Raw genomic sequence first — 24,716 nt, 5'->3', positions numbered from 1 at the left:
TGGATGACAGAGACCAGTGAGGATGCTCTGAGTGGTAACACACACCTAACAACAACTAAACATGCTGCATCACCAGCTATAAACCGAACGAGCTTTGCGATCAATGACAGATTAGCAAAGTTGTGCAACAGCACCGAGTGACCACATACAGAAAGGAGAAGAGACCCATTATCCATCACGAGCTGAATTAAACTTATTCATCACAGCCAGAGGCAGTGGAGCAGAGTACTCTCTCAAGAGTCTCCAACTCACTCACAAGCAGGAGCTCCGGTATTGACTGTTAGAACAGTGCTGAGCTTTGCGGGACAGTGCAATGCTTCCTGAATGAAAATGGGCATAAGATACTCAAGAAGGGTGCTGTGTGACCACCAGGGGGCAAGAACGAGCTTGATTCTGGGAGATTTCTCACCCTGTGCAGGGAGCTGCTGCACTTTCTGGCTGATCAGGAACGTGTTTTGCCTGTCTTTAAAAACACTGTGGCCTGTGCAGTAGGGCTGTCTTAATAACTAACTGTCCAGGGGTCAGGTGTGGGGTGTTTTGTTTTTTTTTTGGGGGGGGGGGGGTGTCTTCTTACCCTCTTTTCTTTATTCACCCCCCCCCCCCCCCCCTTCAGTTTCTTTCTCCTCCTCGGGTCTTACCTTCCTTCACAGGCAGGGCTGGCTTCTTCTGTCTCAGTCCTAGCAAGATGAAGAAGAGGACCAAGGGTATGAAGATCTCAAACGCCAGCACCCACTGTGGACACAGAGAGAGAGAGAGAGAGAGAGAGAGAGAGAGAGAGAGAGAGAGAGAGAGAGAGAGAGAGAGAGAGAGAGAGAGAGAGAGCAGGATGATGAGAAACCTGAGTTAATGGGAACAGGCAGGCAGACACTCTAAGCGGCGTGTACAGAACCTGGTTTTCATCGTGCTCTGCATCTCTGACCGTGGATCATGGCGCTCGCCTCACTGAGTCGAGTTTGCCCGAGCCAGTAAATCTGCTGGGCGGCAGGAAGGTCATGGGCTTTGCTGGACAGCCAGCGTCTGCTGCCAAAGACGTGATACCCACCAGCCTCAGGACCCAGGGCTGTCCGAGGGAGCCGGTCACACACACGCAGCAGAGCAGGAACCAAGAGCAAAGCATTTTATTGCACATACACACACACACACACACACCCTACAGCTGGTGGCTCACAAGGAGACATCGGTGTGTAGGATAAAGGGTGTAAATATATGCTTAGATTACCACACCAGAAAATAAATGAAAAAATCCCCATGACAATTAAAACACTACATTCTAATGTACAGTCTACAGTCCGTATGAAAGCCCACTCAAGCCTTTGGAACACTGAAACAGTCTCTCTCCATCAACTTTGCATACAGACTGACTCCACACCCTCCTACGCCACTCATCACAAAAATGTGTGCACATCTCTCTCTCCCAGCAGGGGTGTCTCTGTTTCGCAGGGAAACGAATGTTTGCTCTATATGAGAGGGTGGAGGTGGTGTGGCAATGACGAGATGGTGGCGGCGGCGTCAGGTAAAAACTTTCACTTTCGCGTCACACTCGCGCTCATCACGCACGCTAGCGGATACGCCGTCGCTAGTTGGAATGCTAAACGCTGAACAGGGCTGTACGGTCACAGGCCGTATGGATGAGGCATCAGCGTAGGAGCTAGTGTTGGGGTGGGGGGTGGGGGTGGGGGTGGGGGTGGGGGGGCGGGGGGGATATAAACAAGGCAGTGTATGGGCAGCAACCATGACGTTTTTGTTATTACCGCTGAGTGTGGCTTTGACCACAATCGCAGGCTGTGACCTCACCCACAGACAGAGGGTTAAAGAGGGAGGCTCGCAAGCGCCGTGTCAGTCTGTGTCTGTCCGCTCATGCCCAGCAGGGGAGAGAGGGAGGGAGAGAGAGAGAGAGAGAGAGAGAGAGAGAGAGGGAGAGGGAGAGGGAGAGAGAGAGAGTGCGCGCAGGTGAGTGGGTGAGGCTAGCAGCGTCTCCTCCGCCCACCCCTTCGCGTCTCTCTCAGGGCCCTCATCACACTCCAGCTACGCCTCCGAGGGTCGCAACAAACAAGAAGCCCTTTTTGCACACTACTGTCACAATACATAAAGCCCTGACTGACAAACTCCACAAAGCTTCAGTTATGAGAGGCTGAGCAATATACATAGTGAGCAAACACACATGCGCGCACACACAGAGGCCGAGCAAGGGAGAAACAGAAACACACTGCTGAAAAATCGCTGTCAAAAGAAATGGCTTGTCTCTTCTCTTTAAAAAAAATCCCGAAGCGCATTGATTTCAAGGTCCTGGAAAGAGCAAAGACAAATGTTTGATTTGAATATTAAACAGCTCTTGCTTTCGCTCTGGCGAGTCTGAAAATGCCTCCTTAGTTTTCTGGCCCTAAATTTGCATGTTGGAGGCTGATCTTCCATTATTTATAGGCAGGCCAATGCATCTGTAGAAAGCGCTGTCTAATGCTGTCTCCAAGGCAGAGTGTAGATGTGGAGAGGTAGTGTGACGTGTGAGCACGTACATATGCGCACACACGCGCACACACACACACACACACACACACACACACACACACACACACACACACACACACACACACACACACACACAGAAAGTTAAAGGCCAAAATTAAGTCAAAAACAACAACCTTAACCAAATACATTAGAGGATCACAGCCATCATCCAGACTCGGGATACACATCATACAGATATAAAAGTAAAGCCAACTGGCATACAGTAGCATATAAATAGCATTAGAAATTCAATCTACCAGTGATCCAACTACAGGTCAGGATATTTAAGATATTTTGATAATATGCTCTCAATAACAATATTCTTTGCACAACAGAGTAGCATTCCACATTCAACAGTTTTTTGTTTTTTCCTGTGCTGACATTAAACTCTAAATGCAGTGGAGGAGGGGCACATTCTGAAAGGAGCCTTGTGTTGGGTATGAGCATTCATTTGTCTCAGTACACTGAAATGTAGATATGTCTCTGCTGTGGTCCCACAATGCATTTCTCCATTTTACTTCCTCCATTATAAACTCGGAAAACAAGTTTTATTGAATTATTACCAGACTCTCCCTCCCAGGAAGAGTGTAATGAATGAAAACACTGTAATCAAATAAGGCAAAAATAAGGGCTGCAAAGAGTGTTTTGCATTCACGATTACGTTCCAAGTACACCACACAAACACAGCCCACCATTCCTGCCTACCTGCAACAACAGCCTACCTGCCAAAACATCCTGTTTTTCTGGACACCTTGTGTACGTCACTGTCTTACTACTGTAGACTTCAATTCCTCACCTGTAATCTTCTTCAGATAGCCATATATATAAATAACATCCCAAACCTGTGTGCTTCTAGCCTTGTTTTCAGCGTGTAACTGCGCTGGGCTGTAATTAAGGATGTATAGGACAGAGGTCCTTCATCAGCTGCACAGGCAAAGAACTGTCTGAAACATCCTTTCTTTGGCACATCCTCTTTCTTTTACTAACTCTGTTGTATTTGGATGGATGGATGAATGGATAGAAATATGTCTCTGTCAGCCACAAAAGAGAATGTTGAAGGTCAGGTGCACTTGGGAGGAGTGGCTCAAAAAATTTTTTTTTAAATGCAATCCTTGGAGCATACTATGCTTCACTATCAAACTTCCAGGCCTCTGGTAGAAGGCCTGGGTGATCACTGATATACCTGTGATCACTCACACACAAGTTAGAAAAACATGATCACTGACATAAAAGTATACCTGTGTTTTCCAATTTGCATAATTAATAAATGACCTTTGAACAGAAGAATTGCTGGACCTGTGGGCTGTGTCTATATGCACGTCTGCATCATGGCTCCACAGAGAAAATATTTGGCAGAGGTGTTGGAAAATCCGACCATGAAAACTTCACAAAGATAGAAAAGGATACAGAATTATCTGTCACCAATTAAAAATCAGTCAAAACACAGTCGCAGCAGTAATCAGGAGGTATAGAACAAGCCATAGTGCAATTAACTGAAACTGTAGAGGCTGCATAAAGTGATGCCACAGACAATGAGCTACTTGCACAGTCTAGCTCTGAAAAACAGAGGGGCAAGCGTTCAACACAGGGGCTGTCAAAGAAAATCAGAGTTTCTGTGTAGCTCGGACAGTCCAAAGGACATTACAAAAACTCTCTCTGTATGGATGGCATCCAAGAAAAAACCCTTGCTTGCCTATTGGCCAAAAACTGCTTATTGGCACAAAAGATTAAACTTTGAATGAAACACGAACATTGTAAGAAGCCCAATGAATATCGGGAGCGCATTCTTTGGTGAAATGAGACCAAGATACATTTGTTTGGCTCAGATGGGGTCCAGCATGTTTGGTGTAAACACGGCCAGGAGTACCACAGTCCCGAAAGTCACGCACGGAGGGGAGAGTGTGATGAAGTGGGACTGCGTGAGTGCAAAAGGTGTTTGGTAGATGACATTTATAGATGGTCCCAAGAATGCCTGTGGATATGCCATAATACTGGCTGACCACATGACTCCCAGTCACCACAGGTTTGGCAGAAGAGCAATATTCCAGCATGATAATAATCCAAACGCTCCCAAGAATTTCTAAAGAATAAAAAAGTGAAAACTATGACCTACCCAAGTATGCCAGTATATTTATATATATAAATCGAAAGAAGATTCCAGGTGAGGAACTGCAGTTTACTGTAGTAAGAGATGTTGAGATTGCAGTGAAGTACATAAGGTTTTTGATGTTTTGGATAGAGGTATATATGGAATTGTATAGACTACCATAAACAAATAATGCAGTAACCTTCATAAATAACTCTATTCTATAATTTAATTCTTAATAAATTTTACTTTCAGTTTTTTGTTTCTACACACACACACACACACACACACACACACACACACACACACACACACACACTATGTGGTTGTTTTGGCAGAGCATTATTAATGGCATGAGCAACTGCCTTTCTGAGATATGTGGCTCAATTAGTTATGTGCAAGCTGTGGGCAAGCAGCTCCAGGGACCTGCAGTCAGCCAATCTGGCCACATTGATTTCCTCATCCTCCCTTTTATAAATAACCAGAGGCCTTGCAATTCACTGGAGGAGATGCCCCCTGGATTCCTCTCCGTTTACACTGTAAGCAAATACGGGCCCTCACAGTGAGCTGTGCTCCAGCTGCCACCTCTAGACACTGATCTACGATCAGGTCTTTACCCTCCATGTACTAACTGTACCGTGGAGAGGGAAGAGGTTCAGATCGCAGCAGAGTAAAGAAGCTCGTGGTGACGTCGTCCATGTCGTAAACGTATGTTGTGATTGCGTCAGTATCACGCTAGCTGTCGTGTTCTGGTGTGGCTCGCCTGGGTGTTCTTGCCTCCTGGCCGTATTCAGAAACGTCTAAATTGGTAACGTGGCAAGTGGACTCTGCTCCTGTTGCTCGTTCCCCCGTCAGGGTTGAACAGCAGTGCTCAGCCGCCCTCGAGATGGCCCGCACGAGAAAGAGAAGCTTAGCAGCACAAATGACTGGAGCACCAGATCACCAGGGCTTTGTTTTATCTTCTGGCAGAAAAGACTTTATACACACACTCACAAACAAGCACACACACGCGCACACACACAGTTTTAAGGCCTTTTTATCTGCTCCTACATAATTAGAACATGATTAGGCAGTGAGTTCTAATGGGGACTCAACGTGTGCACACATGCAAATGACCAGCAGTCGCCAGGTTAAGAATGAGCTCCCTGCTTTTCTCTGTCCGCCTGCATGTATGGCTCTCTCTCTGTGCATGTATGGATCTCTCTCTGTGCATGTATGGCTCTCTCTCTGTGCATGTATGGCTCTCTCTCTGTGCATGTATGGATCTCTCTCTGTGCATGTATGGCTCTCTCTCTGTGCATGTATGGCTCTCTCTCTGTGCATGTATGGCTCTCTCTCTGTGCATGTATGGATCTCTCTCTGTGCATGTATGGCTCTCTCTCTGTGCATGTATGGCTCTCTCTCTGTGCATGTATGGCTCTCTCTCTGTGCATGTATGGATCTCTCTCTGTGCATGTATGGCTCTCTCTCTGTGCATGTATGGCTCTCTCTCTGTGCATGTATGGCTCTCTCTCTGTGCATGTATGGATCTGTCTCTGTGCATGTATGGCTCTCTCTCTGTGCATGTATGGATCTCTCTCTGTGCATGTATGGCTCTCTCTCTGTGCATGTATGGATCTCTCTCTGTGCATGTATGGATCTCTCTCTGTGCATGTATGGCTCTCTCTCTGTGCATGTATGGCTCTCTCTCTGTGCATGTATGGATCTCTCTCTGTGCATGTATGGCTCTCTCTCTGTGCATGTATGGATCTCTCTCTGTGCATGTATGGATCTCTCTCTGTGCATGTATGGCTCTCTCTCTGTGCATGTATGGCTCTCTCTCTCTGTGCATGTTCGCTGCGTGCTGCCTCCACATGCCCCCTGAGCCCCGTGACCTTTCCTATCTTTCATGCGTCTCTGTTGTTTAGGTTATTAATCTCACTGCAGGCATTTCAGCCTCGGCAAGCAAGCTCGTCCTCGGACGCCGCTGCGCACTCCTATTGAAGAGAGCTCGGCAGCGCTGCCCTTGTTAGCGTCTTCCTCGCAGTTGATGGGAACTCAGTCTGGCCAAAGAACCAAGCCTGTCCTCAGATCAGATGAGAAGAAATCAGATTGTAAATGAGACTAGGTTCTGCCTCCTTTAGCGCCGTGCCAAGGTACAGACGCAGCCACCGCGGCTCATGCGAACCCCCCCCCCTCCTGCTCCCACACTCCGGACTGTTCCAGAACTCAGCTCTTCGCTCGGCTCATGCCAGCCACTGCCCTGCTGTCTGCATGTGTTCCAAATGGGGAGAGCTTGTTAGCAAAGTCAGGTGGTGTTATGCCAGGTGGAAGGGCCACTACACACCTCACTGCTCACCGGACCATTAAAGCTGCTGTAACTGATTTGGATGTTCTTGTTCTTTTCTAACAGACTTAGTAAACGAAGGAGTACACCCCAACCCCGTTGACTAAACTCCAAAGCCCCTCCCTCTGAAGACATGTATACTTCATACTAACCCTATAATTACATTTAGCTGACACTTTTATCCAAAGCAACTTACAATTATGACTGAGCACAACTTGAGCAATTGAGTTAAGGGCCTCGATCAGGGGCCCAACACTGACAACCTTCTGATTACAAGTCAAGTATCTTAACCACTGAGCTACTACTTCCTTACAATTCATTGTGCATTGTGTAGAGATGATACCTGATTCATTATTACAGCTGGGCCAGAATTTTTTTTTTTTTTTCCATGAGAGCACCTACTTTAGACAATTTAGACTCTAGTGTTTAGTTCAGTGTTCTTGGCGTTCCTAAAATAAAGCACTTACAGCATCTTGAAAGCATTAAAACAGAATCCTCTCCTGTACTTCCAACTCCTCCAATGTCTTCCTCTCAACTCCTCCAATGTCTTCTCCTCTCCTCCAATGTCTTCTTCTCCTCTTCTCCCCTAGCCTGCCCAGGCTCCATCCCTCTCTACAACCGTACGCGCTTATAATACACAATACAGGGTGACAGTTTACTGAGCTCCTAATCATGGCATGTTCTGCTGAAGCAGCAGGCTGGTTATTAGAAAGCGCCTTGGACGAGCAGTCCCACCAGGGCTGATGAGGCAGCCATGAGCAAGGAGCCATCCTGGAATAACTCTCTCCCGACGCTGGCTACAAGTTCTCCCCTGATTAGCAGCGCGAGCGTCTTGTCGGGTTAACGTGAGCAGTGTGTTGTCGCAGATCTGTTAGACTCTGAGAGAGCTGGTGCCTTTGGGAGAGAGGTGTTCTTCTGGTACTAATTGTGTTTTTCTTTTTATTGGGCTTCTCCCTGACAACTATAAACATGACAACCCTCCAATGGGAGTCACTTACCAACTGTGGCACTCAGCACAAACTGCGAACAAAAAGAATATTCAGAATAACAATGTGATCATTAAAATTAGTTCACCTGTGAGCAGTCGGTAGAATACTTTGTCATTTAAACATGATACTATGTCTCTAAAACATTTATATACTATTTCCACCAGACACTTGGAATTACTTGCTTGATCTGCCAGGAGTTAAATTATACAGATGACAGCATTAGAAAAATGACTAACTTAAAGGTTGATTAACCTATGTGTCCTTTTAGAGGCTAATTTATCCCACTATAATGAGCGCATAGCACTGAACAGAGAGTCATTACAGATGAACCTATTAACTATAAAAAGACTAGAAAACCAGGAATCACAGCTACAGGGAGAAGCGGAACACTGGGAGGAGACATTTACCTGTACATGCTCCTGCATCGGAGACACTGCTCTTCACAGGATAAACTGACAGAAATCCAGATAGACAGACGGAAGTTTGATGGAAGTCAGTGCTGGTTTTAGTCATGCTGACAGTCCTCATATTCCCCTGATTTATATCACATCACTGCCATCATCTAACCATCCTGCTGTCTGTATGTCTGCCTGTCACTCTTCAGTCATTCCCACACACACACACAAACACATGCACACCTGTACACCCTAAAGACATACACAGTGTCAAGACTACACGCACACCCTAAGGTCTCACACTCTCTTCCAGACATTCTCCCAGACATCCCAACACGATTTGGACACCAAACAAATAAGTCCGGATCAGAGAGAGGTCACAGGACAGCAGCTTCCAACAACAGCTCCCGACAACTCCCCTTTTAACCATTCTTTTTCCCTCAATCCCCTTCTGTTTGTGTGTGTGTGTGTGAGTGTGTGTGTGTGTGTGTGTGTGTGTGTGTGTGTGTGTGTGTGTGTGTGTGTGTGTGTGTGTGTGTGTGTGTGTCTAAAAACTTAACCATCACACGAGAAATGCATTTAGTTTAGAGTATCCACTCATAAAGATTGAACCTTTTTGCCAAGTAGCTGCAGTGGTCATTTTAATTAAATATATATTTTAAAAGAAAACAAGGAGAGACTACAGAGGAGTGTGAATTGGGGTTAAACCTAACAAATCCACCTCCTGTGCAGCGGGGTATTTTTCATGGCACAGGGGATGGGTGATATTTGGGTGATATATGGGTGATATATGGGTGATATATGGGTGATTGATATATGGGTGATATATGGGTGATATATGGGTAATATATGGGTGATATATGGGTAATATATGGGTAATATATGGGTGATATATGGGTGATATATGGGTGATTGATATATGGGTGATATATGGGTGATATATGGGTGATATATGGGTAATATATGGGTGATATATGGGTGATATATGGGTGATTGATATATGGGTGATATATGGGTGATATATGGGTAATATATGGGTGATATATGGGTGATTGATATATGGGTGATATATGGGTGATATATGGGTAATATATGGGTGATATATGGGTGATATATGGGTAATATATAGGTGATATATGGGTGATTGATATATGGGTGATATATGGGTGATATATGGGTAATATATGGGTGATATATGGGTAATATATGGGTGATATATGGGTGATATATGGGTGATTGATATATGGGTGATATATGGGTGATATATGGGTAATATATGGGTAATATATGGGTGATATATGGGTAATATATGGGTGATATATGGGTGATTGATATATTGATGATATATGGGTAATATATGGGTGATATATGGGTGATTGATATATGGGTGATATATGGGTAATATATGGGTATATCATATATGGGTGATATATGGGTGATTGATATATGGGTGATATATGGGTGATATCTGGGTGATTGATATATGGGTGATATATGGGTGATATATGGGTGATATATGGGTAATATATGGGTAATATATGGGTGATATATGGGTGATATATGGGTAATATATGGATGATATATGGGTAATATATGGGTGATATATGATTGATATATGGGTGATATATGGGTGATATATGGGTAATATATGGGTGATATATGGGTGATATATGGGTGATTGATATATGGGTGATATATGGGTGATATATGGGTGATATATGGGTAATATATGGGTGATATATGGGTGATATATGGGTGATTGATATATGGGTGATATATGGGTGATATATGGGTAATATATGGGTGATATATGGGTGATATATGGGTAATATATGGGTGATATATGGGTAATATATGGGTGATATATGGGTGATATATGGGTGATATATGGGTGATATATGGGTAATATATGGGTAATATATGGGTGATATATGGGTGATATATGGGTAATATATGGGTGATATATGGGTAATATATGGGTGATATATGGGTGATATATGGGTAATATATGGGTGATATATGGGTAATATATGGGTGATATATGGGTGATATATGGGTGATTGATATATGGGTGATATATGGGTGATATATGGGTGATATATGGGTGATTGATATATGGGTGATATATGGATGATATATGGGTGATATATGGGTGATTGATATATGGGTGATATATGGGTGATATATGGGTGATTGATATATGGGTAATATATGGGTGATATATGGGTGATATATGGGTGATTGATATATGGGTAATATATGGGTGATATATGGGTGATATATGGGTGATATATGGGTGATATATGGGTGATTGATATATGGGTAATATATGGGTGATATATGGGTGATATATGGGTGATTGATATATGGGTAATATATGGGTGATATATGGGTGATATATGGGTGATTGATATATGGGTGATATATGGATGATATATGGGTGATATATGGGTGATTGATATATGGGTGATATATGGATGATATATGGGTGATATATGGGTGATTGATATATGGGTGATATATGGGTGATATATGGGTGATTGATATATGGGTAATATATGGGTGATATATGGGTGATATATGGGTGATTGATATATGGGTAATATATGGGTGATATATGGGTGATATATGGGTGATTGATATATGGGTGATATATGGGTGATATATGGGTGATATATGGGTGATTGATATATGGGTAATATATGGGTGATATATGGGTGATATATGGGTGATATATGGGTGATTGATATATGGGTAATATATGGGTGATATATGGGTGATATATGGGTGATTGATATATGGGTGATATATGGATGATATATGGGTGATATATGGGTGATTGATATATGGGTGATATATGGGTGATATATGGGTGATTGATATATGGGTGATATATGGGTGATATATGGGTGATATATGGGTGATTGATATATGGGTGATATATGGGTGATATATGGGTGATATATGGGTGATTGATATATGGGTGATATATGGATGATATATGGGTGATATATGGGTGATTGATATATGGGTGATATATGGGTGATATATGGGTGATATCTCCACTGGTGAAAGAGGTGGAGTGATGACAAGGGGGGGATGGGGCGCCACCTTTAATGGCCAAGTGACTTCTGGCAGGGCAATCAGACAACCAGAGCCCAGGAGAGGCAGCAGGATGTCATTGTCAGTCGACCCCTAAGAGGGAATACAAGCCCTTCCTATAGGGCGGGAAGATGAAAAGAGCTCCTCTCTACTGGAGGAGAGAAGGAAACATGTAGACTGTGGAAGAGAGAGAGAGAGAGAGAGAGAGAGAGAGAGAGAGAGAGAGAGAGAGAGAGAGAGAGAGAAAAGGATAGCACACTGAAAAAGACAGAAACTGGTCTCTCTCTCTTACACACATACACACACCCCACTGCTCCACCTTCACAAAGCACAATCAATTTGTTTCCCACCTTGATGAGGACACGAACAATGTAGGCTTTGTTACTGCTTAATTGGAGAGTTCAGATGAAGGTTTCTGATTGGCAGTTTGATGAGGCAGACAAGAGACACAACAGAGACAGATAGGGACTAACAGACAGCAGGAGAAACTGACACAACCAGGAGAGGGAGCAGCAGAGAGAGAGAGAGGGAGAGAGAGAAGCCCACTGCACAGCATGACACATTTGTGTGGAACGCCTCTGCATTGTCATAAATGGCTGATGTGTGTGTGAGCGTGCGTGCACCCTCCAGGTACATGAACCATACCAAAACAGCACAGAGGAAGAATCAGCCTCCATCTCTTTCTCCGTTGTGAGTCTCTCTCATCTCAATCGTTCTTCCTTTTTTCTTTTATTCTGTTTTACTTTCTCTCTCATGCACCCTCTCCTTTCCATTTGTCTTGTCTCTTTCTGTGCATGCGCGCACACACACACACACACACACACACACACACACACACACACACACACACACACACACACACACACACACACACACACTCTCTCGCTATCTCCACTCATCACGTCCCTCCCTTCCTTTCACCTTCAGAGCAGCTGTAAGATAATCCTGCTGTCAGGCCGCAGTAAAGACCACCTCAATCAGAAGGGAATTCTGGTGGAGGTCATCCTCTCCTCTCCTCCCGAGCCCAGCACTCACACCAGCACTCCCCAAAGCAACAAGCCTTTCGGAAACGTCCCAGAACTCATTCATGAAAAGGGGACAGCAGGACTGTCCCTGGGGCCTCATTAACATTTCACAGAGCTCTTCACTTTAGTAAAGGTCAAAACCAAAACAAAACACAGTCCAAAAGAGGAAGAGCCAAAATCACACCTTTTCACGTATCCCTGTACGTAAGCACAAATCTGACTCACTCATAATAAGAAACAGTGAGTAATATCTGGACATATCTGGACATGACTCAGTGGGTTAATGAAAAAAGTTGCTTAATTTATAAGAGCAACATTGTAAAAATACCACTCCGGTTAAGAAATGTAGAAAACACTGCAAGAGTAGCAACTGTGAGGTTATGTAAAGATGAAGTGGGAGGGGTGCGAGACCAGACAGCAAGCCATTAGGCTGCCATCAGATTTAGCCATAATGTCCATAATGGCTGGAGCTGTTTTATACTTTCCACTTCTAATACTGTTTTTCTGGGACATTTTAGTGCATTTCTTGGATCATTGAGTGTTTCTCAAAAACGAGACAGCACTACATAATGGAGCCCCTGCAAAAGCCCCCAACTCTGAACTCCCGAAGTCAAAAGGTTTACACCTGAAATATTTATATTCAAAGTAAGTATTTATGTCAGTGAACATGTGAGTGCCATTAGAATGACAAATCCTTGTGTCATTGTTTATGGACAAGACAGCTAAAATGCCCAGCCATGTTGTCGATAGAACAGTGTACTCTAAGCATTTTCTGATAGCTTCCATGTTTTAATGACTGATTGAGAATGCACAAGTCTGCAACCCTGCTGTGTGACATATCTATTTCAACAGTACAGTTACACATTTCCGTATGGTAGAGAAGACACTGCAGACTGGACATTCTTGCTTTTACTGTTTGTAATTTGCAGACAGACCACACCATTGTTAATGTACAGCACACCCCTTCATACACAGTCCCCTTCATTCACACATTCTCATTCATACACACATTTCTCTCGGTTCAAGAGTCATTTAGTCAAAAAGGGCTAACAGACTAACAGAAATGTAGAAAATATGCTATCAGATTATGACAACTGGTTCAACAGGTTTGGATGTAATGAACTAGTGTCTGGATGTTTTTTCTGGCAGGGGGGACTTTTCAACAGAGAACATCAGGGAACATATGGATAAGTAGTTACTACAGTAATGTAAGAAACAGTGGACAACTGTACATAATTACCTGCATGGATGTGCCATGGGCTTTTATGATGTGCACAAGTGACTAGATGATGGGGAGGTTGCGCAATTTGTTTTGAGAAGTTCCAATTCTAATCTGAGAAATGTATGAACTGAGAAAAACTGAAAAGCAATCTAGACACCATCTATCCTACTGTATGCAAACTAGATTTTGTGACGTTTTTAAAATAATTATTTTATTAACACACATACACACACACACACACACCTTCCTCACTGAAAGGTTAAAAATTCAAAATTAATTTTAAAAGTCTATTGTCTCATAATTTTTTCCTTTCATTGTTAATCTGAACTTCTTTGGGAACACAGTCTAAATGACTGGCTCCACTGTACCAACACCGCTGTGTACTGTGTTAATGAGAAAACATAAAATACAACAGCATCATTGTCTTGCATGTACTGAGGCCAGGTGTCACCACAGAGATTCTCTAGGTTCATATAAAGGGACTCCCTTACTTATCTATGGGCTACATTGGCAGACTGGCAGTGAGCATCTCCGTTTCTCTGTGGAACAGGCTTGGCTCTAAACCATCAGAACTACGTGTTGATGTTGGGCTCCGGCCTGTGAGCAGGATGTGGAGTGTGGTCTCCTAACCCTAACCCCAGCTTGGCATAATTGTGTGGAAGGCAGCAACTTTGAAGCGTTTTCTCTCCCTCTCCATCCTTTTTCCTTTGTTCTCTCTCTTCCTTTCTGTCTTTCCCTTCCTCATCCTCCTCCTCTTGCCATCCTTCTTTCTCGGCCTGTCTCACTTTCGGTCTCTCCCTCTCTCCTGTCTCCCTCTCTTCCCCGGCAGTCTCAGCTGTATTGCCTCCCTCTCCCCAGGCTGGCCCTGAGAGGCCTGACACCGGCAAGCAGCAGCTCTGCCGAGCGTGACGAAGGCTCTGGCATCCCAAGTTATCAGCACAGCTACTGGCTCCTGGCCCTCCACGGCCGTGTGAGGCCCATGAAAGATGATTCCAGCCTGCTGAAGAATATGACTACCATCAAAGCCTTAAGCCGCCATGCCTACAGGGTACGGGAGCGCATGGAAGGGTATGGGAGAGAGGGGATAATGAGGAATGGTTTGACATTTTAGTCTCTAGAAAAAAAACAAAGACAGACCATATGCACAGTGCAGCATGCTCACATTCTGAAGCAAAATACCATGTCTTGGGCTGGTAAAGCAGGTGCAAGACCCCTATTGTTCAAACAGTCAGACTTGCCTGTGATTTGAGTGCTACTGAAAGTGTCTGTCTAAAACTTGCATCACAGATTTCAATGTAGAAAAGAACATTGAGTCATAATGAACATGAATATTAATGTTTTCAGTGTGGTCAATATTTTATGGTATGCTTTATACATGAGGACCAAATTAGCCTGGGCTGGGAAGCTTTCATTAATCAGGAAGAGAGGAACCTTTGGTTACTGTGAAGCAGAGAGAGAGTGGGGGGGGGGCAGTAGAGCATGAAAGACGGAGCCTGAAAGAGAGAGAGAGAGAGAGAGAGGGAGAGAGAAAGAGAGAGAGAGAGAGAGAGAGAGAGAGAGAGGAGAGAGAAAGAGAGAGAGAGAGAGAGAGAGAGGGAGAGAGAGAGAGGAGAGAGAAAGAGAGAGAGAGAGAGAGAGAGAGAGGGAGAGAGGAGAGAGAAAGAGAGAGAGAGAGGGAGAGAGAGAGAGGAGAGAGAAAGAGAGAGAGAGGAGAGAGAAAGAGAGAGAGAGAGAGAGAGAGAGAGAGAGAGCATGTGACTGAGTTAACTAGAAAAGAGCATAACAGAAGGTGGCTTGAAAACAACATTAGTGATGAAACGTAGACGCTTTAAAGCCAAGAGTAATGGAAAGTAGATTATGAGTGACAGAACTGGAGGGCAAGAGACGAACAGAGAGCACTGTGGCGACAGCTCGCCACACACACACACACACAATAAGGAAGCAAGAAGAAATGAGCTGACCGAATTGCATACCATAAAACCAACAAACAAACGGGGGTGACTGACAAAAAGCCTGAGCTTTTCATAAAGAGAGAGAGAAATAGAGAGAAAGAGAGAATGAGAGAGAGAGAGAGAGAGAGAGAGAGAGAGAGAGAGAGAGAGAATGGGAAGGGAGTTCTTAAAACTTTCCTGGTGCGGTGGCACTTAGACTCTGTGTCCGTGCGTAAATGTGGAGAAAAAAAATCTGACGTCAGGCTTTCTGTATAAATATAGTTTTTAACCTTCCTCATATATATATATATGAGAAACTCCTTGGGACAATGTTTAACATTCACATTTAAGTAAATCATTGTGTCACACTGACTAAGGACCTGATCCTAGATCAGTTTTCTTTAACAATTATGAGCTGATGGTTTCAGAAGGCCTGCTGTGGTAAGCTCTGGGCTGGAACAGAGCGCGGCAGGAATTCAGTTCTCCGGGTTCGTGAGTTCATGCAAAGTTAAGCATGAGAGCGATAAAATGGTTCAGTACACAGTGCTTTTTCTTTCGGGAATGTAATGAAGGTTTGCTTCAGTCTCTGGTGGGTGTGTAGATGACAAATGTATTAATTCAGTACACTTTGTCAGTCCAGGAAAAGATGTAATAGTTATGGTTAAAATGTCATAAAATACACACATTTAACTAATTTAAATAATGTTTTCCAATATGTTACTTGGGTAGTATATTTAAAACCAATCTACACCAAAGTCAAAAATCTGAACACTTTTATTAAATAATTTACACCCATACTCACACACACACGCATGTACACGCGCACATGCACACACAAGCGCACACACGCACATACACATGCACACACACACAGTAAATGAATTCTCTCTTAATGTGCAAAAATTTTGTGTCACAGTTAACAGGTGGCTCACACAGCAGGACTGGGAGAGGAGCCATCCATGTGTATACACGCACACAGGCACACACACACACACACACATTCATAAGCCCCAACCTCAGCCAACATAAACTCTTTGATATTCCATCAGAATTCGCATTAAGGCACAAAAAACAAATCGATAGAGCCCCTTGATGTTTGTAACGTGATGAACAGTCCACCTTCCAGTTGCCAAGGCCGCGCACGTCAGACGCCAGGGGCTGGCAGTGAAGGATGAGAAAGGGGAGGTCTTCACACAGCTCCTCTGGGAGATGAAAGAGGAACCAAACCTGGCTCGCACGCACCTGGTTGGCCTGAGACAGCCTTGGGGATGGCAGAGACCCGAATCCCAGTTGGAAAGGGTACTAAGCCAAGCCCTTCAGCCCCAAGTCTGGCCCCGACGGGCCAAGCAGAAAGGCGCCAGCCCACCTCCCCTGCGAGAGCCGGCTGCCTCGTCTCCACACACTCTCTGTCTTTCAATTACCGCAAACGAGCGGCACGTGTCCAGTGACCGGGCTTTAGTGGATGATCCCGCGAACAAATAAAAGCCGTTCATCCCTCGTTCCACCTGCCTCCCTCTTCCTCTTCTTTCACTCACTCCTCCTTAATATAGCTCCTTCCTCCGTTTTCAGTTCCAACTTCTACTTCCACCCGCTCTCTGTTCGCACCTCTGCACTCTCTCCTCTGCACCAATAATGGCTCCCTCTGTCCACTTTCCCCGACACCTCCCTCCCCGCATTTTTTCTCTTCTGCCGCTGACGCCGCCTCCTCCTTACCTCCTCTAATTAAATGGGATAAATCTTCCACACTGAATCACTGCCCTGCCATCACCACTGAGCAAAGAAACGCTCCCAAACGGGTCTGTGAATCCCTTGCACCATACACCCTTTCTACTCTGCACACACCTCTGCCCAGGATCTCACTGTCCTACTCTTGCTATATCGCTTCCATTTCTCTTCCCCTCCACCTTGTGCATATTTCATCTTTGCCTTCCTCTTGGGAGGAAAGCAGAGATTCAAAATTTCCCCATGTCGGGTTGGCGGGTCGCAAGCCCCCCGCCACAACCGCGTCATCATATGCAACCTCATTACAAGGTTCTGAGGTGCCACGCTAAAAGCACAACTAAGCCCACCTGCCTCCAGCAAGATACAGAAAGATGACACATTTCCGACAGCCTGAGCACGCTTGCAGGACAGCAGTGTGTCGTTCTGTGGCCTGTGCACGCTGACAGCAGTGTGTCGTTTTGTGACCTGTGCACGCTCGCAGAAGAACAGTGTGTCGTTCTGTGGCCCGTGCACGCTCATAAGACAGCACTGGGTCGTTTTGTATGCTGCTGTTTCACTCCGTTTGTTATCCAGGTTCAACTAAATGAACACTGCAAGACTAGAACTGTATTGGCACCATAACACCTCGGTAAAACCATCGCTCTTGAGAGAGTGTTCAGTAGTAGCTTCTATGGCCTACACTATACCCTGGGAAAGTCGACATGCTTGGCTAGGAACCTTAAAGCTGAACAAAAGCTGGAATTTCAAAAGCAGAATCTGTTTTCATTTTTCATTTGAAAAATGTCTTGTTTTTTTGTTCAGTGTACATTGAGTAATTCAAAGTTTATTTCAAAAGGGTTTTCAAATTTACTGAGACGTTACCTCAGCTCCAAGTATAGTTGTTCATTGTTTTTCGTTCCTTTTAATGGTTTTAAATTATTGCAATATCTTCTGTACTGGTCATAAATGTGCACATACAAATTCTTCTCATCGTTTTTATCTTACATGCATAAAAGAAATTTTTAACAAAAGGTTTTTAACTTGGTGCACATTTTTTGGTGCAGTCTTTTACCATTGTGTACTCTTTCTGAATCTTTAATCCTCTAGAGAATTTTTCCTCATGTCAAGTTGTTGTTAACCTCCCAGGTTGTTGCTGCCCTCAGTCTGCTAATTAATTTCTTTAAAGCTACTAACAACCAACATCTACTGTGAGAAGCACTATGGATACAATGTATTGAATCTGTAAAACTGTCCGATTGTAACGATGTGGTTGCATTTACATCAATGTCCAATCATACACCAATCATATCATGTAGGCCCCCCTCATGCCGCCAAAACAACTCTGACCCATCGAGGCATTGATTCCACAAGACCTCTGAGGGTGTGCCGTGGTGTCTGGCAATAGCAGCTGATTCTTTAATCCTATAAATTGTAAAGTGGGGCCTCCATCCATCTGACTTTTTATTCCACCAAATCCCACAGATTCTTCATCAGATTGAGATCTGGGGAATCTGAAGTTCAAGCCTTCACCTTGAATTCTCTCATGTTTCTCAAACCAACCGTTTTTCCGGTGCGGCAGGGCACGTTATCCCGCTGAAAGAGGCCACTGCCGGTAGGGAATAACATTGCCATAAAGTGGTATACTCAGTCTGCAACAATGTACTGTACTGTAGGTAGGTAGTGTGTGTAACATCCACATGAATTACAGGACCCCACGTTTTCCAGCAGAACATTGCCCAGAGTGTCACACCGCCTCCACCAGCTTGCCTTCTCCCCACCCTGGCACCATCTCTTCCCCAGGTTCTGCGACGCACACACACCCAGCCGTCCACATGATGTAAAAGGAAGCATGATTCATCAGACCTGGCCACCTTCTTCCGTTGCTCCGTGGCCCAATCCTGATGCTCACGTGCCCGTTGAAGGCACTCAGCATGACATTGTGACCAGTCTGTAGGTCCTCCTACAACTCCCCCACCCCCTCCCCCCAGAACAGGACGCAATATCCTGAAGAAAGAGGTCACTGCCCCTAATCTACAACGTTGTTTTATCCTCCCATCCTCCACCCCACAGGTGACAGGTGTCATTGTAAAGATCAGAAATGTTATTCAGTTCACCTGTTAGTGGTTTTAATGTGTCTTATCAGTGTATGTCAAAACACTAACCCTATCCTAAACTCCTGTCCCACAACACACACACAGACACACACTTTCCCATTATCACGTAATTAATAGCATGTTATAATCACACGGAATTAATCACTTGATCCCAAATGTCATGGTTTGTACTTGCTGGAATAATCACAACCTGTCTGTCCATTCCAAGTGAATGTCCTCATAAAACCATGTATATATTTCATGGCTTTTATAAAAAAAAATTTGTCCTACATAATTTTCATTGATTATTTAAAGTTTAAACCCATTTTCAATTCACATGCTTTCTGAGTAATTTCATATATTTGGTTTCATCCATGACTGTTTTCTGGATACAGGCAGAGCCCCAGAGTGAGGTACAGTGTTGTTCACTTGCTGTTTTTATACATGAATATAAAAGGAGCTGCTGCTCGTAATTTGCCATCATTAAAAATAAGGTTATGAAATTAAATCAAACCCTCCTGGTTGCCTCATCTGTCCAATTAAAAAAATCCAAAATTAACATTATGGAAGAAAAATATTTTAAAAGCTCGTTTACAAAATGAGTAGATGCACAATTATCAGGAAGGCACATGGTTGTAAATAGGTTTCGTGTTGCCATGGTGTTCAAAAGGATGAATCAGAATCGGTCATATGACTTTCCTGTTTATACCATTAGTGTATTCTAAAGCACTGCAAGGCATGATGCCAGCTTAGCTGATCTAACAGGTGACGTAAAGTAGGACAGAGTATAATGGAATATCTGTCATCTTTCCTGAAAGACAGAAGACAGAAAGCAATATTCCCCCCTGCGTACACGCACACACATGCATATGCACAGGTGCGCTCACACACACACACACACACACACACAAATACCATTACCGTTTACAGTTAGCATGTATAATTCAAATGGCTGACATTCAACCCTCCTGAATTCAGCCCTCCTACCCCAGATTTCTGACTGATGTGACCAAGTCTTGATCCTGCTTGCTTGCGATATCATGCTCTCCCTCTTGCTCTTGCTCTCTCATTCTAGTCTCCATAGATACCCAGGCAACTATGCCTGGCTTCAGCCAATCACTCAGGGACTGGAGCTCACAGTAAGTAGGTCAGACTGCGTTTCATAAGGTAATGGCAGGTAGCAGAACACAGCAGAACAGTGTCAGGTCAATGTTTCCCCAACGTCCAGCCTCCAGCCTGCTCTCGAGAGACTGAAATCCACTGTAGTGAAAATGGTATTGCAGGACATAAAGCAGAACAGACAGGGAGGCGGGGGGAGGGGGGGTTTGCACAGAGAGGGGGACAGGAAGACAGAAAAGAGAAATAGAGTAAGAAAGAGGAGGAAAGAGGAAATGTTGAAAAAGAGGGGACAGAGAAACGGAGAGAGAAAAACAGAGAGAGAGTTAGATCTGAGGAGAAAGAGCACTCGGAGCTTTGATAGGGAATGCAGGCAGGTCACTGGGTAAAGGGAACAGCAGATCAGCAGATGCTCCAGAGAGACTGCACATGTCATGTTATCACACACACACACACACACACACACAGGACAAAAGTTCCCAGCAAGAACATTTACTGCTTCCACGTGGGCCGGTGTCAGCTGGAGGTGATCAACATCATTAAAATTCAGATGCATTTTATGTCAGTGCTTCTGTAAAAGTGGAACACCAGTTGGCACTGAGCAGTCAGACTGGCGTGACACTGCAGTAAAGCGCTCGGGACGCCGCCGCTGTAAAGCTGTCGCCCACTGTGCAAACAAATGTGTTACCAGGTAACTGTGCTTCCATCATGAGAAATGAACAGGTTGATTCATTACATTAAATTCAACATCCCGACTGCGGAGTTAGATTGATAGTAGACTGCCTTGTTGATGCTAGACTTCTGCAGAAAATGTCAGTATGAAGATATTTCAAGTGTGCAAATAAACACATATAAACAAAGAAGTTGAACATTGACACAGCCAAATTTCTAACACTCACGCATGATCTTTCTGATGCATCAGAAATGACAAAACAAATACTTGATAAGCCATCTTAAGGGACTGAATGTGAAGTTTGAGAGATACTATTCCTAACATTTGATACAATATACTATATTTGATATATAAAAGAGTCACTAGCAGAATCTGCTATTTTTGTTAATACTATCCAGACTTCTTGCAAGGCCAAGCATATGCTACACCAGGGCGCCTCTCGGGGACCCTGATGAAGCTTGTGCCTTGGTCTAATGGCGACGCACCAGTGGCTGTGCAGTTTCATCCAAGATTGGGCTCAATCCCGTGTCCAGGTAGGCGGTCCATGGAGTCCCCCGCTGGCACGCTGTATCTACGCCAGCAGGATTCGCTCCTGCACTCCACGCCTGCGTTGGACACCAGACCGCCAACACCGCCCGCCTGCTGACCTGCCGGTTTCCCCACAGCCCATCAATCTGCAAACCCCGACAGTCCTGAGCAAACTGGCCCCCATGACGTGGCTGGAGCTAATCTTATAGCAGCGATCCTTTCCCCCAGGGATCCTAAAATACAATTGAACAGAACTGTGCTGCTACTAAAGATAGCTCACAACACGACCCGTGGCTAATACTGCAGCATACAACTGCTGGATAAGGGCAAGCGCACCACTGGAGCAATTGGTCACTTCAAACAGATATTGTTTGAGGATGAAAAGTCGGGAACTAGAGCTGGGAGATTTTTCACTCTCAAATGCCAATGTCTGGTAGAGAAATCTGCATAACGGGCGGAATAACATACTTTAACGCTGTATTCAGCAGATTTCAGCGTTTTCTTTTTATATCATTTTCTTTAAACACATCCAGTTCTGAACATTAATATTCAATATTTGTCCTTCTCAGCACCTCCGGAGTTATAGTCAAATTCTATTCTGCTGCCAGGCTGTCAGGCTACTTAGAGAGTGTATGCTTAGGATGAGTCAGGCCTCCAGTTTAAGCACGCCACATGAGTTAAGACCTTTACGAATACGAACCACATCTTTAGAAGAAAACAACTGTCCTCCCTCCAAAACATTGTGGTATGACTGATGTAGTACCCACCCTAGGTGGTCCGTTGGAATACATTATTCTTCCCATAACCGGCTATGCAGCCTTGCTTTGCCGGTGTTTATTATTTCAACAGGTTTATCGTTTAGAACAGAGGGCATTTCCCCCCCAGAAGTTTCACAGGACTCTGATGATGTCAGCATCTATGGAATGTGGTTCCTTGATAATGACACTATTCCTATCATCCCCTCCCCATCAGTTACTACTTTTCCGAATAAAGAAAATTTGTACAGCAGCAGTGTACACATTTGTAACCATTTAGACTCCAGCCTACATTTCACCAGAACTCAAGAGTGTTGTCGGTCATCGTGTTTGCTCGTCTAAAACACATGAAAGACAAACTGACTCCAGCCAGTTTTCCAATGGTTGTTATGTACCGAATCAGTAGGCAGTAATTTGTGTCCAATTTCCTCCTAGAACACCTCCACCACCCCCACCACTATCACAGGAAAAAAAGAATAGTTATGAATGCCACAGTCACTTATCCACAACCGCTGTTGCGCCTCTATACTCTGAAAATGTAAGCAAGTAACAAAGCATAGATGATGTGCATTGCAAATAACACTGTGAGTTACATATAACCATTGGTAATGTCAGTAAGATGAAATGTTCATGATTTGTTCTGGTACCCCTATTCTGGCTTAAACTGAATGGTTCATATTCACAATGCAGAGGATGCATTTAATATCGTCTATTATGTCTCCTGTAGAAATTAACATGATCTTGCGTTGTATAATAAACAGACAAGATGTGTTGTGCTGCTGTGCCTCGAGAAACGTCAATAAACTCACTGTTTCCACCTGCTGTAAGGCAGATCTACAGCAGATGGATGATCCGGCGGTGCTGACTGCCTTGCCTTTTGCCTATTGGGTCACTGGGCTCTCCTTTCAAAGAATGAGTGAGCGCACCAGCCTGTTGCTTTTGCAGCGTAAAAACCGCCTCTGACCAAACCTGCCGCTATTATTAAAACAAGACCTACTGCTATTATTAAAACAAGACCTACTGCTATTATTAAAACAGGACCTAACGCTACTATTAAAACAAGACCTACCGCTATTATTAAGACAAGACCTACCGCTACTATTAAAACAAGAGTAAACGTTATTATTCGGACAAGAATGCGATGAGCAAAAGCGCACCACGTACCCTAGAAAAATAATGCGTAAGGAAGGAGATAAGCTAAGCACAGGACCACAGTGTCTACCCGTGTTAGACGACAGTTTTATTTAGGTGTATGTGCGCATCCGAAACGATCTAATGACTAACCACGTAAGAATTGTGTTCTCGGGCTTAGTCTCCTCACCACCAGCCTAATGGAAGGGGATTGCAGCAACCTGTTAGTAGATAGCTTTCTGGTTGTTGGTTCAACTTGCTTCACATAGTACTAAGTGATGCTACCGATGCCTCAACGAATGTACCAGGCGAATGATACTGTCACAGTGCAACAAACATCAAGCTTAGTATCTGGCGTGTAAAAACGGTACCGTAGTAATGTCGGGTTTTTTTATTGCACAAGCGTGAGAAGATGACAGTTAACGCTACACCGTTTCAGCCCTTAAGCGACGCCCGTATACAGTTTCGCAAATGATGTTTCGAAATGATGTGCTCAAAAGCATACAGGCCTAAATTTCAACATTTCCCTTTCAATTCTTCTTTTATCAAAACTATATACACATGACTTACCGGTCCTCTTCGCTTTAAAGAGACATTTTTCCAGAGCAGAAGATGAAGCTGATGGAGGAATCCCATGTTTGATAGATTCGAGAATTTCTCCCGGCGAAGTCAAAACAAAACAGGCATTACTGCTATGTTTTGCGAAAAGATACGCTGCAAACGTTTACACAATAAGACATCATTGGTTACATCATTTTACCAACACCGCACCGGATCTTTGAATCGCTATGATGAAATTCGTTCTTTGCTGTTCTGCCATTTACAGTTAGCGATGGTTCAGTGGCAGTAGGAAAGAGCCGCGCCTGAATTGTGCATTCCCTAGCGTATCTTTGCCGGTTATAGACAACTCCAAAAACCCCGTCAGCTGATGGACAGGTTCGCAAGCGAAATACTTCGGACGGACGGTCGCAACAACCCCTCCGAAGAACAATTCCCAGTGAATCGTACGGTGGGCGGAGAGAGGACTGTCCAGACGTGTGTGTGTGTGTGTGTGTGTGTGTGTGTGTGTGTGTGTGTGTGTGTGTGTGTGTGTGTTACGTGTTACTCTCTCTCTCTCTCTCTCTCTCTCTCTCTCTCT

General features: G+C 44.2%; 1 protein-coding gene across 2 annotated transcripts in view; it reads right to left on the bottom strand.

The window, feature by feature from the left end:
- abca2 (ATP-binding cassette, sub-family A (ABC1), member 2) overlaps positions 1-24,587 on the bottom strand; it is a 52,705-nt gene extending 28,118 nt beyond the window's left edge. The window contains exons 1-2 of one of the 2 annotated variants that reach the window (XM_035530152.2): positions 24,149-24,587; positions 639-732 (exon numbers count right to left, since the gene is read on the bottom strand). In XM_035530152.2, the coding sequence (XP_035386045.2) occupies positions 639-732; positions 24,149-24,214 (160 nt within the window). In that variant the 5' untranslated portion in view covers positions 24,215-24,587. Of the gene's footprint in view, positions 1-638; positions 733-8,313; positions 9,068-24,148 lie in introns of those variants that run through there. The other variant, XM_081713962.1, reaches the window with a different exon arrangement.
- Positions 24,588-24,716: the final 129 nt, after the last annotated feature.

Source organism: Electrophorus electricus, chromosome 5 (assembly GCF_041902795.1).
Source record: "Electrophorus electricus isolate QZ-2024a chromosome 5, ASM4190279v1, whole genome shotgun sequence".
Taxonomy (NCBI): domain Eukaryota; kingdom Metazoa; phylum Chordata; class Actinopteri; order Gymnotiformes; family Gymnotidae; genus Electrophorus; species Electrophorus electricus.
This window is presented reverse-complemented; position numbering and strand designations above follow the sequence as displayed.